This window comes from Filobasidium floriforme, assembly GCF_021052385.1.
Source record: "Filobasidium floriforme strain CBS 6241 chromosome Unknown HD553scaffold_22, whole genome shotgun sequence".
NCBI classification, from domain to species: Eukaryota; Fungi; Basidiomycota; class Tremellomycetes; order Filobasidiales; family Filobasidiaceae; genus Filobasidium; species Filobasidium floriforme.
The window spans coordinates 588,502-602,519 of record NW_025763643.1 but is presented as its reverse complement, the minus strand read 5'-3'; the positions used below and the strand labels follow the sequence as shown (position 1 = coordinate 602,519).

At 53.3% G+C, this 14,018-nt stretch overlaps 5 protein-coding genes across 5 annotated transcripts; 2 read left to right on the top strand and 3 right to left on the bottom strand.

The window, feature by feature from the left end:
• Positions 1-893: 893 nt before the first annotated feature.
• HD553DRAFT_288561 (ABC-2 type transporter-domain-containing protein) lies at positions 894-6,677 on the bottom strand. Its single transcript, XM_046178297.1, has 23 exons — positions 6,349-6,677; positions 6,191-6,273; positions 6,082-6,115; positions 5,912-6,002; positions 5,725-5,845; positions 5,637-5,655; positions 5,386-5,572; positions 4,985-5,328; positions 4,750-4,915; positions 4,603-4,680; positions 4,224-4,545; positions 4,114-4,159; positions 4,032-4,052; positions 3,764-3,970; positions 3,207-3,702; positions 2,973-3,141; positions 2,823-2,915; positions 2,679-2,758; positions 2,142-2,603; positions 1,971-2,064; positions 1,517-1,889; positions 1,042-1,435; positions 894-920 (listed from the first exon to the last, which is right to left on the bottom strand). The coding sequence occupies exons 1-23, from the start codon at positions 6,618-6,620 to the stop codon at positions 903-905; spliced, it is 4,170 nt and encodes a 1,389-aa protein (XP_046033981.1). The 5' UTR covers positions 6,621-6,677; the 3' UTR covers positions 894-902.
• Positions 6,678-7,552: 875 nt separating this feature from the next.
• On the bottom strand, positions 7,553-8,348 carry HD553DRAFT_345161 (2',3'-cyclic-nucleotide 3'-phosphodiesterase; the record flags this gene model as incomplete). The annotated part of the gene is made up of 2 exons (XM_046183070.1): positions 7,553-8,265; positions 8,333-8,348. The coding sequence occupies 2 exons, from the start codon at positions 8,346-8,348 to the stop codon at positions 7,553-7,555; spliced, it is 729 nt and encodes a 242-aa protein (XP_046033980.1).
• Positions 8,349-8,672: 324 nt separating this feature from the next.
• HD553DRAFT_326181 (uncharacterized protein) lies at positions 8,673-9,819 on the top strand (the record flags this gene model as incomplete). Its single annotated transcript, XM_046181674.1, has 3 exons — positions 8,673-9,194; positions 9,309-9,688; positions 9,795-9,819. The coding sequence occupies 3 exons, from the start codon at positions 8,673-8,675 to the stop codon at positions 9,817-9,819; spliced, it is 927 nt and encodes a 308-aa protein (XP_046033979.1).
• A 33-nt stretch (positions 9,820-9,852) lies between these two features.
• HD553DRAFT_123395 (isocitrate lyase) lies at positions 9,853-12,614 on the bottom strand. Its single transcript, XM_046176524.1, has 7 exons — positions 12,288-12,614; positions 11,944-12,113; positions 11,498-11,780; positions 11,297-11,384; positions 10,643-11,218; positions 10,373-10,562; positions 9,853-10,296 (listed from the first exon to the last, which is right to left on the bottom strand). Exons 1-7 carry the CDS (start codon positions 12,348-12,350, stop codon positions 10,014-10,016), a joined length of 1,653 nt encoding a protein of 550 aa, XP_046033978.1. The 5' UTR covers positions 12,351-12,614; the 3' UTR covers positions 9,853-10,013.
• Positions 12,615-13,086: 472 nt separating this feature from the next.
• Positions 13,087-13,886, top strand: HD553DRAFT_345158 (uncharacterized protein; the record flags this gene model as incomplete). The annotated part of the gene is made up of 2 exons (XM_046183069.1): positions 13,087-13,449; positions 13,773-13,886. The coding sequence occupies 2 exons, from the start codon at positions 13,087-13,089 to the stop codon at positions 13,884-13,886; spliced, it is 477 nt and encodes a 158-aa protein (XP_046033977.1).
• Between the last annotated feature and the right edge of the window lie 132 nt (positions 13,887-14,018).

Below are 14,018 nucleotides of genomic sequence, written 5' to 3'. Positions count from 1 at the left end.
GTTTGAACTGCGGCATTCTATCTCGGAATTCCAGGTATAATTAACGAGAGCGCATCGAAATGGCTTAAGGTGTACCGCGTCCGTCGGACAAACTTCTCTCCCTCGCTAGAACGAAAGGTACTGGACCCTACGGAAGCGAAGATCATAGACACCGCGATGACGATCTGCTATCCGGGTTGATCCTCAAGAACGGCAGCTTGGAAGATGCTGTCGAAGCGTAGGACAGAGGGACTGAAGATGACGATGTATACACCAGAGGAGATGGAGCAGCTGCGCTGATGCTCAGATCAGATGCGAATCAGTACATAGTTACAAGAGATTGGCAGAGTTTGGATACCGGCAGGGGATATCCCGGCGTGAAGGTGTGGTGTAGTCGTGATGGAGAAGGGAAAGAGTTGCGGGCACGGGAAAAGATCCAACCCGCGATCGTTACGATGCTATCGGGGAAGACAACTTCGGCTCTGATAGGAAAGAAGTCACTAATATCGGCCAATCTCTCGTCTATCGCGGACTGCGCGGCACAACACAACAGCGGTCTTTTCGCCGCATGAGTAGGCTTTGTCGGACCTCTAGTTCTTTCTCCGAGGCTGATGGCGAGATAATGAAGACACGTCGATACCGATCAGCTCAGGAAGGCACGACAAAGCCAAGTACGGAGGCGCCATACTCACCACTAGAGGTCGGCATGACTAGTCATTTTGACTAGTCAGTAGTCACTTTTTCACCCATAAGCATAGTCAGTAGTCAGTCAATAGTCAGTAAGTGACTATGATTATTCAGTCATTTGATGTGACTAAGGGAATATAGTCACTCATAGTCAGTCAGGTGTTAGAAAATTCCTCCTATTCTGTAGTTTGACGATCTGAAACACAAGCTGACATGTAAATTAGAGCCTGACATTTTCAACTGACTAGTCGGAACTAGTCAGTCGTTGTAGTCACACATGAATAACCCATAGTCAGTAGTCAGTCATATTACAGATTACTGACTAAAGTCATGACTATAGTCATTAGTCGCTTAGTCGTGCCGACCTCTACTCACCACCCGGAACCATTTATAAAGCGCAAATGTGGCGACGATGTTGAACCCGATGTAAGCGAATACGATTCCAAAGTCCCTCCATCGGTTGGTATACGACATGCCGTATGTCGACAAGAAGTCGTCCGACGTGCTCAGAGGGCAGAAAAGGCATTCCTCAGATGGAGAGGTCGAACTCGAGACGAGGTAGCCTCCAGCGGTAGAGATATAGTCCGCAAGGTAGCCAACACACGTCTGACCGGGAGGGGCGGTGATCCGGACGATCTCTCGATCGGAGCAGGTGACGGAGACCTGAGACAAACCCGTGACGAGCATCCCTTCGGCTAGGTAAGTGAACGGCGAAACGCGGTACATGAATTTCCAGAAACCGGGAAGGGTAGATGGGGGCGCGAGTACGCTATAACGCATCGATTGGAAGAGAATGTCAGATCGATGAGCATGGGGTATACGAGAGATGTGTAAGACAAAATTCACATACCCGCAAAACACCAGAGACATGACGAAAAGCAGGTTCATGATCGCGCCCGCGATCTCGGGCAGATCGACTGCGGCAATCATCAAGTACCCAAAGGTCCCGGAAAACACCATGAATTGGACGATGAAGAGCAGCATCAGTCCTCCTCGCTCATGCGTCGTTCCGCTGGCGCTTCCGTTCTCATTCAGCCCGACCGGATAATACCAGACGATAAAGAGGGGGATGGCGGTGATCAAATTGAAGACGCTCTCGATCAGGATGTTGGCGGCAAGGAAGACGGGCCAAGCGTAAGTCTTGCTCGGACGTTCGCGAACCTCGTAAAGCGCCCGTTGCGAGACGAATTCGGGGAGGATCTGTTCGACGATCTGGCCAAAGACTAGTTTGCACGGGGATATGGTATTTGGACGCGTCAGGTTACCCAACAAGTAGGATCTGTCGCGAATAGACCGTTGCTCACTAGAGTAGAGGACGAAAATGCTCAAGATCTTGTTCAAGAGCTCTTGCCGGCTGGTCGTCTCGGTTTTGAAAAAGCATAGACCGATAAACAGACCCTGGTGGCGACGGAATCCGTTGAACTTCAGCCAAAGACGTCATGTTTGCATTTCGTACCAAGCACGTCAAAGCTCACTGTACCAATGACCAAGATGAGCTTGGAATAGATATAGGTCGGGTTCCTCCAGTAAAATTGTGCGACGCGCTTGGTGACTTCGATAAACTGCGTTCGGTACGTCGACGCGAATTCGCCTCGGGAAGCGTCATCCTCGACAGACTGCCCGCTGACGACCTCTTTGAGAGGTACGCTTCTCATGACCTCGAGTTCCCGTTTGACCTCTCGTTTCTCCTCGCTGTCTTGCCATACCCGAGGCCAATCGACGTCGGTCTTGTGTCCTGGCGCGGCTCCTATGGCTTGCAACATCCATTCGGCAGGATTGGCATCTTCCGGGCAAGGTTTGGCTCCGTTGCGCACAAAGTAGTCGACCAGCGTCCTGCTGCCCTTTCCAACTTCCCCGAAGTAGACGGTGCGACCTCCCTTGGCAAGGAACAATAGTCTATCGAAACGCTCGAATAGCTGCGCGCTGGGTTGATGAATCTGCACACGCGGGCCAAACAAAAGATTGATCAGTTCGGTTGTCGTTGAGATCACTTAGAGAGGCTCGATACTAACGGTACACAAGATCGCCTGTCCGCTTTGGCTCAATTTTACCAAGAGAGAACATATCGACCAACTGGTCTGCGAGTCCAAACCTAATCAAGATTGCATATCAGCGTGCACGCTCCATATGAGCTCTCGTCGATTGTTCATTCGTACCCGACGTCGGTTCATCAAGGAACAGCAGAAGGTCTGGCTTAGCTGCCAGCTCGACACCTATCGTAAGGCGTTTGCGCTGTTCGACGTTGAGTCCTGTGCCGCCGAATATCAGTGACAGTGCTCTCGATAGCCTTGTACTAGGCTACAAACCTTCTCCAGGGACGCCCACTACCGCGTCAGCGTATGCGCTCATCTCGAGCAATTCCAAGACCTCTTCGACATGAGCAAGTTTCGCCTCACACGAGACCGAAGCCGGCTGACGGAGTAGAGCACTGAAAGCCAGAGCTTCGCGCACTGTGCTGGAAGGAAGGTGTAGGTCCTAGAAGTTGCCAATAGTCGACGTCAGTCTGTCCTGGGTTATCTGATCCTTACGGAACGACTCACTTGCTGTTGAACATATCCGGTCTTGCGCTGAAACGAGGCATCGATCGGCCGGCCGTCCACGAGCGTCTCACCCGTTACCACTCCCATGGTGATCCTGGTGGCCAACAGATCGAGCAAGGTTGTTTTGCCCGCTCCACTCACGCCCATCAAGGCTGTAAGTTGCCCCGGTTTGACCCACCCATCGACATGATCAAGGATTCGACGTTCGTTTCCCTTGATCTTGATATCGTAGCATATGTTGGACCATGAAAAAACCGCCTGCTTAGGGAGGCTTGCCAGGGCATCAGACCGGTGGTTGGTCAGGTCATCAGCCCGAACTGGCATCTCTTTGGACGCGTGCTCAATGTCGCCGTTCCGGGTGTCCATCGCGTCCTTGGATCGTGATCGAGGCCAGACCAGGACTTCACCTTTGCTCTTCTTGGCGGTCACGAGTTCGGCAGCGATCATATAGATCACCAGCAATCCGAAGTTGAAAGCAAACAAGATGCCAACGTTTCTGAAGCGAAAAGCGTCGACTTTAATACTTTGCGCGGATGGCTAGTCCCCGCTCGACTTGCCTCCATTTGTTTCCCGTCTGGTAATTGTATGTGACCCTGATGAAGTCGTCGCCGAAAACTAAGGGCCTCCCAGGGACCGACCCTTGCGTCGAACACGTCGCAAATTCTGACGTGGAATCGGGATAGCCGGGACCCGATGGGACGATGTCGGAACAAGGGAAGTACCGCCCTGAGAATTCGTTGATCAAGAGGGCTTCGAATGCATAGCTGGAGTAGACGAAAGGCTTCAGAGCTAGTTCAGATGGGATGGATCTCGATCTGAACCTACTAAAAGGGATCCAGCCAGATACTGCATTGAACAAGATCGGTCAGCCTCATGTTGTGATGGCGCAATTCATCGGGAAGCTCACATCCACTTGGACCACCCGCGCATATCGTCGTAGGGGATCACAAAACCTGTTTCATAGAAGGTGGGTTTCGCTGGGCCACCTCGAGACTGTCGGGGATTGCGCTTACTCACCAGAAAAGGTAATCATTGCCACAATCAGCAGACCTGCAGGCACCATGGCCTGAATCATCGACCGAGACAGAGCCGACACCGCTCTGAAAAACAAGCTCATGGCCATCGTCAGGAGAAAAGCCAGGAAGAGAAAGAAGAAGAAGTTTCCGGGTTGTCGGTTAAGATTGGCCATAAAGTAATAGACGAGACTGGTCAACGTCGCATTGACGACCTTGTAGGGAAGGCTGCTGATCAGGGACGCCCATGCCTCCGCGGAAGGGTGTATAAAAGCATAGCGAGCGTGCTTTTCAACGATGGGTCGTTGTTCGTACAGGACCATGATCTGCAAGCGAGTAGTTAGCGTCTCTCGAGAACGTGGATCAGGGTCAAAACGCCGTACTTCTAGGGCCGACGCGAAGGCGGCTAGAAGCATCGCGAGAAAGATTACTCCGGCTCGCTGCTGAAAGCTAGCAGTGTCCTACAAAAGACGCGGATGTGATGAGCTTCGACTGATGTCTTGCCTATCAGGCGCCCATGTACAACGCACGTCGGAAAGGTTGTAGAAAACGCTGGAAAAGGCTAGAGACATGACAACATTGGCGCTCAATTCGAACACTGGCTGGGCCGGTTCGGCTGCGATCCGCCAAAAACTGCGACGTAAGCAGAGCTTGACCTGCTGCGTGTATGTCAGAGTGTAAGGAGAATTGCGGCGTCTACCGCGACGCGCGTGTTTCAGTCTTAAATGCAAAAGCGCGTTTCAGACTGTCGCTGCGCACACTCACTTGCCATCAGCTTGTTGCGCCCGGCGCGATGTCGAAAAGGCGTCGCTAGTACCGCCACCAATCGGGTGACGGGCGTTGTAAGCGTCGATATCAGAAAGCAGCTGGGAGTATTCCGAACTCTGCTTCCAGTATCGAACAAACTCGGAGGGGTTCTTGGGCACCTTGCCCTCGAAGCCAGCTCGTGTGATCCTCTCGGATGCGTTCGTCAAGGACGTCAGGAAATCCGGTGTGGACTGCCCTGGTTTGCATTCGTACCCCATCTTTTCGAAATATCTCTTGGCTTCATTGGTCCTTCCGAAAAAGATTTGTTCAGATTCGTAAAGGACAGAGACCTTGTCGAACATCTATCGTGCTCTCTGATCAGTACGGTGTGACTCATCGCGGGGTTGAGTGATACTTACATCGTAAGCGCTCTGCGGTGCTTGATATATGGCGACAACGGCAGTAACGTTGGCTAGGTCCGACGACATCCTCAGGGTGTTGCAAAATTCTACGGCAGTGGCGCTGTCAAGTCCTCGAGTACTGTTGTCCCAGCACTGCAGTGGCGAGTCGGCCAACAGAACTTCGGCGATCGAGACCCGTTTCCGTCTGCCACCAGACAGATAGTCAGTTATCGAATCTACTCGCAAAGGTTTTGCGTTTCACAACTCACTCTCCGCCGGAGACGCCTCCTGATCACATTGAGTCGATTTAAATTAGCCTCTTGTCGGTTACCATCAATGGCCGAGAAGTGCACGCACGGACGACATCGGAACCAACCTTGGTATTGACCGTGTGGATGATACCGAGCAAGGCCATAACCACGTTCCGCATGTGTAAGGCGAATTCCTTCCGGCTGACCCCGCCTGGCGGGTTCTTTGGCTGATCGAAGTCGTATCCATCAGCAAAACATCGTTTCTGAGCGTTTTGAGGCCATATCCTCCTTACGCATCGACTCTCGGCGGCGAACTGTAGTGTGTCACCGACGGTCAACGTGGCAAAGTTGGACTCGACCTCGGCGCAGTAGATCGCTTCTCCCCTACGGAAGGTACGGCGAACGAATCAACGTCAATGCTGGGGGGGCAGGACTGTCCTGTCAGTCTGAGACGGCGACGTACCTGTAGGCTTGATGCATGATCTCCGGCGTGATACCTAGCGTATAATCGAATCACGAGACAGATAAGCACAGGCTGAGGGAAATGGTCTTAGACAAGAGGGAAGACGGACCTTGGTAATTGAGCATCGATTCTTCCGATCTGTAGATCCCGTTCATCTCTCCAGCAAGGGTCTTCAGAAACGTGGAACAGCCGCTGTGAATTGCCACCATACGTCAGCTCTGTTAGCTCCGATCGGCGGTAAGGCTGTCTGGCGAGAATCTTGCCCACCTTCCTGGCGGTCCGAGAACGACCAACATCTCGCCCGCCTCAAGTAACCCGTCAAAGTTGTTGAGGATGGACACTTTGCGCTTGTTGGAGCTGACGAGCTGTCTGACCTGACTCGCTAACGACAAGACGATATTGGCGACGGTGGGTTGATACTCTGAATCGCTCCCGTAACCGAATACGCTCAGATTCTTGAACGACACGCCGACGGAGCGTAGAGGGTTGTTCTCGGCGTCTCTGCGGTAAATGTCCATGATCCGTCTCGCCCAACCCATCGCGTCAAAGTTGGGCGAGAACGGGTCGAGCTTGCTATCCTTTTTCGCTTCGAACAAGTCCAGGCTGTCGAGGCTATCACGGGAGTCGACTTGTCGAGGATCGTCATGTCCTGGGCTAGCACAGAGGGGAGTCTCTAAGGAATGCGCGGTGAGTTGCCTGGCGAGGCGAGTGACGGTCTCGTGTTGATCGAGTGTCAACTCGGACGGAGCCCGGCCGGCAAGAGTCGGCTTGGGTCCACCCATCGGTGTGAGCGGGATCGACTGGTCGAGCTCCGACCGTGTATGAGATTCATTCCGGTTGGAGGTCAAGTGGATAGGGATCATTCCGATTGATGATCGGCAGATCGATGTGAGCTATGATAAGCAGGATCAGGGGTTGTATTCAGATGATTCGCTGTTTGTGTGCTGTGTTACCAGTTGGAGGCGAGTTCGTTCCCTGATTCCTCGTCTGTGACGGTTCGCATCCAGCTGGTGTACATATATATGGAACGAGAGACGACCGAGAATCCTGCGTCCTGGCTCGCTCGAGTCATTCCATTTCATCCAACGTACGTCTTACGATCTCGCCACCTTCATACGAGCGTCCAACGGCCATTCGACGACCGTCCTCCATTTTCGAAGTGCGCGCTTCGCGCGTAAAGGGCATATCTTCAGTCGCTCGAATAAGGTTTCGCTCGTATAGACGTCGTACGTCGTAACGTCGTTTGGCTAACGGGACTTCGAAGCTAACATACGAGCATACGAGGCAGAGGCAGGCGCCGCATATCTGTAAGTATGTGATCCGCTTGGCTTCTTGGCATTCTGCTAGTATGGCCCGCCCGAGTATGCGCCGGGACGATCGTTCGTCTACACTCCCGGGTAGTGTAGCATGACGACATCCTCTGAACCTCTCACGACCTCAGAAGGGCTCCTACAGTATAGCTCCTATCCGACTACTCGTACTGTATCTCTTCCCCATCCAGCTCGTAAACCGCCACGACCTCCCATTCCCGCACCTCCCCATCAAGCCGCACCAGAGCACATCTATCCAGCTCTACCTTGCTCGCCAAGGTCGATTCTCGCTCTTCTTCGACGATAAATTGACGGGTGATGGGCTCTAAGTCTGATTTGGGTAACGAAGAGTATTGCAAGGAAAGGTGAGGGAAATATGGTTTTGGTTCATAGCCTTCAGGTTGAGGAGGGTAATAGCGGGAGAGGAGGTTCTGGAGGGTCGTCCGGCCGGTCAGCAGGCGGTCGAATGGGGTAGATGGAGATGGAGTATGAGGTTGGTGTTCGTCCGATGAGCTGGGTTTTGTGGGTTCTTGTGCGACGGGGTAGATCATGGCGGTATAAAACGACCCGCCGTTGATCGGTTTTTCCAAGTCCAAGTTCAAGTTCAAGTACGAGTTCAGCTGCGATGAACCCGACTTGCCCTGGCCGTCCCCGAAAGAACCCTCGCTTTCGTTCCACCAGGCCTTGAGACCTCGCTTGACATAACGTTTCAGCACCTCTACGTCCGTCTCCAAGGACAACCCCGAGAGAAAGGTAACGTGCGGGTCAAAGACCGGTGATGGATCGTCTGCAGGTGACCGGTCTGCGAGCTTCTTGATCTGCACGGAGAGACGTTCGTGGTCGGTAGGAGATGGCATCAGCCAGAGGCAATACACTGAGGGTGATCCATGCGATGTGCTTTGAGCATGAAATTCCAGCTGAAAGTCCGGAGTTGAACTTACTGGAAAGAGGCGGCATCCTGCTCGTAGATGGCTAGGGTCGCGATGGACTTTCGATCAAGTCGCACTTGTACAGCTGAAATTTGATAGGATTCTCTGTCCAAGACGAGACGTCCTCAAGAGACTTTGATCTATAATCAGAGAGGTCTGGTCGTGGTGCATGGTTGTAGTTACGATGATGAACATAGCAAAAGCGCTCGACCTCGGTCTGATCCGAAAGAGGAATCGCGACATTCAGAGCTTTGTTTGATCATCTACATCGACTTCGACTGCCTAAACCATTCGACTATCCTTTATTCAATCCGAGTACCTCACTCGTATCCTCCATAGCACTACGTCTGCCATGGCCGACCACCCTCAACCTCCCCAAGCAGGCCCACAAACCGGCGTCAAAGGGATCAAGGCGGACGCTCAAAGGCAAACGGAAACCGACCTCGACCTTCAGAAGTTGACTATCGACGAACGGAATCGATATCTGGAGAGCAAGAGCTTTCAAGCTCAGACGCATGATGAGGAGTATCAGGATCGGGCGGAGGAACAGAGGGAGAGGCTGAATGGGAAGGTCCTTGATGGGGATGGGAAGGAAAAGGACATCGACGATGGTCAGCACGAGGGCGAGGGCGACGACGAGGACGATGATCAGGCGTTCAGACGGCAATGGAGAGAACGGCGGTTACAGGAGATGAAGCAGCAACAACAACGAAACCACGATGGTCTGAATCATAGTACCGAGGACAGGGATGGACAGGACGAGACGAACGACGATTGGAAGCTAGAGAAAAATCGACTGAGAGAGGTCGGGCCCGAGGGGTTCTTGAAAGCCGTCGAAGGGTCTGGATGGACGGCGGTCTTGCTTTACGAGCCGGTGAGTGAGCTTCTCCTCTCTTCCCGTTGATTCAGTCGATCAGATAGAAAACTTGGTTTTTCTTGTAAAAAATGCGATGACTGATTTGACTTGACTTGATATGCGGTATCATAGGACCTTCCACGGTGTCAACCCTTCATCCAAGCGTTCGTCGACCTCTCCTCGTCCAACCCGTCGAATCCGATGGTCTCTTTCCTCAAAGCCAGAGCGACTTCGTTGTCCTTTTCCTTGTTACCCGAATCTCAATCTCAGCCCTCTACGATACCGGAGGAACGGGAAGACGATCATGATGGTGATGATCACGATGACGATGCAAGAGACGGAGCAACGCAATCGCAACCGCAATCGCGGTCCGACCCAGACGTCCTCCCCAGCGTACTCGTCTATAAAGCAGGAGAATTGAAGGAGAGCTTCATCAGGATCGATTTCGACGTCCAGGTGGGAGAAGGCGTTGATGGAGGTCTAGCGGACGAGTTGGGGAGGTTGTTTCGAAGGTGAGTCTGATAATTCTAAAGCGTACCGGGCCGGGTTTGGTGTGTTTGTGTTTATGTGTGCGGCGGGAAGCTGATCGTCATTCGGTGATGTGATTTCCAAACGCAGGAAAGGGCTGCCGATAGCAAAGTAGAGTGGACCGGCACGGCGACCCTTAAACGGGCAGGACAGGAACGGTTCTCAAGAGCAATATACCCTTTCGACTCATAATACATATCATATCACGACATTGCATCTTTATGCCAAACGACTCTTCACTGTTTCCGTGCTTGATTATCTATACAACGGCAATTCCATCCATTCTATTTCCTGCATCATACCACCGGATCAAAGCTTGCTCAGGTTGATCCCACTAAACTGCGTCTCTGTCGACCCTCCGCCACCCATCGCGCTGGTACTGCTGATCCCACCGGTTGCGGTCATGAGCATGGCGTCGGCATACTCGGCTCCGGACCAGGCTTGGTGTTTGACGACCTCGCACCCGTCGGCGATCTCTTGTTCTTGGATCATCGTCGTGTAGGCCTTCATGCCGTCGACGGCGAAGGCTTTGGCGAACCGGTTCGAGATCAGGGCGTTGGTGTGGAGTCCGGCGAGGGTGATGAATTGCCAACTGTCGAGCGAGATCATCAGATCGTCAGTGTCCCGCAGTCATAGCCCGGATTTCAGCCAAGTAGGCCGAAACTCACATGAACCCGAGCGCGCCCAACTTCCAGACGTATTCCTTCATATCCTGGTCGTTCAGCCCGGCAGCCCTCCAGTTGAATGAAGGCGAGAGGTTGTATGCCAACCAATGACCGGGTCGTTTGGCGTGGACGCCGTCGGCAAACTCTTTGGCTTGAGCGTAGATGGGCGATTTGGTCTCCATCCACAAGAGGTCTATCCAACAGGGCACGATCAGTGTCATATTTCCGACGAGAGGACGTTTCAGCGTGGTGAAAGAGAGAGATAGGACCTACCGGCAAACGGCGCAAACTCGATCGCTCGGTTGATGGCACACTTGGTACCCCCCTGGTATCGATAAAACCCTTCCCTCGTCCTCGGAGCGTCCCAGTTCCAATACGGTTCCTGCTTCAACCCAAACTCTTCTTTGGCAACCCGGAGAGACTCTTCACGGCTCGCATGCGCCGTCCCGGAGACTTTGTCGGTGAAGCGCTGGACGTCTTGCGTGGAGACGCCTCGGGATTTGAGCGCCCGGGCCAAGGTCTGTGGGTAAAGCTCCAACCGGGCTTGTTTGAGCCATTCGTCCTCGAGAGCCTGGAGTTGATCCCCAGAATGCCCCTTGGACTCGGCCGCGTGCATGATCGAGACCAACGGTTTCAACTCGGCGTTGGTGGTCCCGAGGATGAACGCGTGGTCCCTCTCGTCGACGTTGGACGTGATCAACGTCGCCGCCTCAGAGTCCGTTCGGGCGATGACGAGGTTGTTGACCCCCATAATGTCGTATTGTAATCGGATGGCGACGAGACGGTTGATGTGTTCGGAGATGGGGACGAGGACTTTACCGGCCATGTGGCCGCATTTCTTCGTACCAGCTGCGGCGGCGAAGACGACGCCAAACCCTTTTAGCTCCATGGCCTTCCGGACCTGAAAAGAGAGATGGGCCTACTCACGTGCTTGATCTTCGATGTGGATCCCAGCTGCTCCGGCTTCCACCATCATCTTGGCCAACTTCATGACAGCCGTCAGTCCACCATGGCCCTGCAAGTCCAATCGTACACAAAATCACTTTCGTCAGCCGACCAAGCATTCTTCATCGCCTCGCGGCCCATACGAGGACGAGGACGAGCAGGGCAAATCGACTCAAGACTCACGGTATCAGCATCCGCAACAATAGGTCTCAAATAATCAACCGGCTTCCCCAACCCCTCCCTCTTATCCTTGGGTGTAGTCAACCTAGTAAACCGTTGTTTCCGATCATGGAACAACTGCGCCGTGAACAGCTGCGCCACCTTCAGGGGGACGGTATTCGAAGGGTAATCGGCGAGATCCGGGCCGGGTTCTAGGGAAGAAGAGGCGGTCGAGGATGATTGCCAGCCTGATACGTAGACTGTCTCTAGGTACTTGGCCATCTGGGTGAGTTGGACGGGGTCGAGGCTGGAATATGTAACGAAACCATACGAATGTAGGGGAGAATCACCAGGTCAGGTCAGGTCAGCCTACTTCGAATCCTCGACATGACATCTTCTCCACTTTCACCGATCCTCCCATATATACCCGAACACTCCCAACCCCCACCTCGCCTGAACTCGGGACTCACGCGCCATAAGTCATACTACACCCCCCACCTTCCCCCCTCGCTTTACTCTCCAAAAGCGCCCACATCTTCTTGGCCATCGCGTTCGACGGGTAAGCGATAGGGAGGGTACCGCGCTTGTTGACGACCTCTTCTGCGGTGTAGGTCCGTTTGACTCTGGAGAAACGGGGGTGCTACGATAAAATACGATATCGATATGATGTGGAAAGAGTTCGAGATGAGAGTGAAAGGGAAAGAAGGGGAATGGGGGTGGGAGTGGGGGTGGATAAGTTAGTTAGTTTAAGGGTAGGGAGAGGAGGTTGCGGGTAAAGACAAGGGTATGGGAAAAAGGGGGACGAGAGACTCACCTTCCACCATTCTTTGACGGCTTCTACTTCGGCTCGGTAAGCTTGGAGTTCTTGTTCGGACATGATGTTCGAGGGCCTCTTAGGGGTTAGGGGTTACGGGGATCGAAATGCAGCGTGTGATGTTTCGGGTTACGAGAATCGTATACGAAGTCGAGGTCGGAATTCGATGTATACTTTCGCCCACAAAGATAACCTACTCCAGACTTGTTATATATACTCCAACAACCCTCTCTCGGTAACTGCCCCGAATAACACCCAAGGCCCACGGTTTCCCACTTCGCAAGTGATCCAGACCCAGGATACTAGCAAGCAGCAAGGAGACGGGATCTCTTTGCACAAACAGCTGACTCGACCCCGACTTTCGAAAGGTGAAACCCCGTGAATCGCACCTTACGCCCGTCATAACCGGCTAACCGCTAACCGAGAGAGGATCGTTTCAGCGATCTGGTCCACGGAAGCAATTTAGGAAATGCGGCCGCGGGAACTCCCGGCCGGTTATTCCTCGTTCGGCCGGGAAGAAGGTGAATAACGGACATCAGAGTATTTGCAGGATGTCTGTTTCCACTTTTGGGGAGTGATGACGTTTTATCGCTCGGTGACGTCACTTTGGGGGTGGCGAACAGTCTGACCTCACCGTTCTCGCCCTCGTTGGTAGGCTGGACCTCGAGACTGTACTACTGTGGGTCAAGTTTGAGGATCGATCCTTCAGATCCTTCAACAGCATCTGACGACAACGACGACATACAAACGATACACCCACATTACACACACACACAATACCCACGCAACTCGTAACACCATGACATCCTTCGTCCGGACCTTCAAGACCCTCTGTCGAACCCCGTTGGTCCGACAACCTTCCGCCGGGTCCACCTTGAACATCGAACTCGCCTCGTTCCCCGTGCGACCGAGCATGTCTTCCCGTATCTCTTCTTCTATTCGCCAACAATCCTCATTCCAACAACCGCGACAAATGCAGGCGACGAGGGTTAGAGCGTTCTCGACAACCCCCACTCGGCTGGCCAGCGACAAGGGCAAGATGGAGTTGTATTCCGACGAATCGGGGAGCTTGGGCGCGGGGATCGACGATGTAGCGAAGAGCGATTCCGCGTACGATACCAGTAAAGGGCCGGAAGAGGCCGCTGAGGGGGTGGAGAAGGAGGTCAGTCGGAGCGTTTTTCCCCCTTGGTCCTCTTGAGATCTCGTCGCTTCTATGCATGTGCGGTCGAGTAGACTGAGCGAAGCTGACTATTTCCTGTCTTTTGATGTGCCCGTTCATCTTCCTTCACCTCTCCATCTACATCTTCCTCTTCATCTCCTTCCTCTCGCTTCTCCATCCTCCATCCTCCTCCATCCCCTCACCAATTACCAACAAACTCCATCAACAACAAACCCCACCCAACAAACCCCATCCGAAAAACCCCACCACCTCCATCCCTCACCTCCTCCATCCTTCCTCAACAACACCGAAAAACGACCAAACAGTCCGGCAAAGACTTCACCGTCCGTTCACCCGCCAACCCCCAATACTCTCAGGACAAACAGGATCAGCCTTTGGGTACTTCCAGGTCGAGCGCGGAGGATGAGAGTACCAAGTAGGATTGTCGCCTCGGTGGGATCGGTTCGGTATGATCTCGATCTGTGGGGGCAGCGGGACGGGGGATGGGGGAAAGGGATGAGGTTGGCGGGATGCGGGATGAGGTTGGCGGGAAAGGGCTGAGGTTGTCGGTC

Coding starts and splice junctions, on each gene's coding strand:
- HD553DRAFT_288561 (XM_046178297.1), bottom strand. CDS start 6,620: ATGGGTTGGGCGAGACGGATCATGGACATTTACCGCAGAGACGCCGAG. Junction 2,916..2,972: donor AGTGGGCGTCCCTGGAGAAG/GTTTGTAGCCTA, acceptor TCGGCGGCACAG/GACTCAACGTCGAACAGCGC. Junction 1,436..1,516: donor ATGTCTCTGGTGTTTTGCGG/GTATGTGAATTT, acceptor GATGCGTTATAG/CGTACTCGCGCCCCCATCTA.
- HD553DRAFT_123395 (XM_046176524.1), bottom strand. CDS start 12,350: ATGTCCGAACAAGAACTCCAAGCTTACCGAGCCGAAGTAGAAGCCGTC. Junction 12,114..12,287: donor CCGTCAAAGAATGGTGGAAG/GTGAGTCTCTCG, acceptor ATTTTATCGTAG/CACCCCCGTTTCTCCAGAGT. Junction 10,563..10,642: donor CGAGTTTGCGCCGTTTGCCG/GTAGGTCCTATC, acceptor CCTGTTGGATAG/ACCTCTTGTGGATGGAGACC.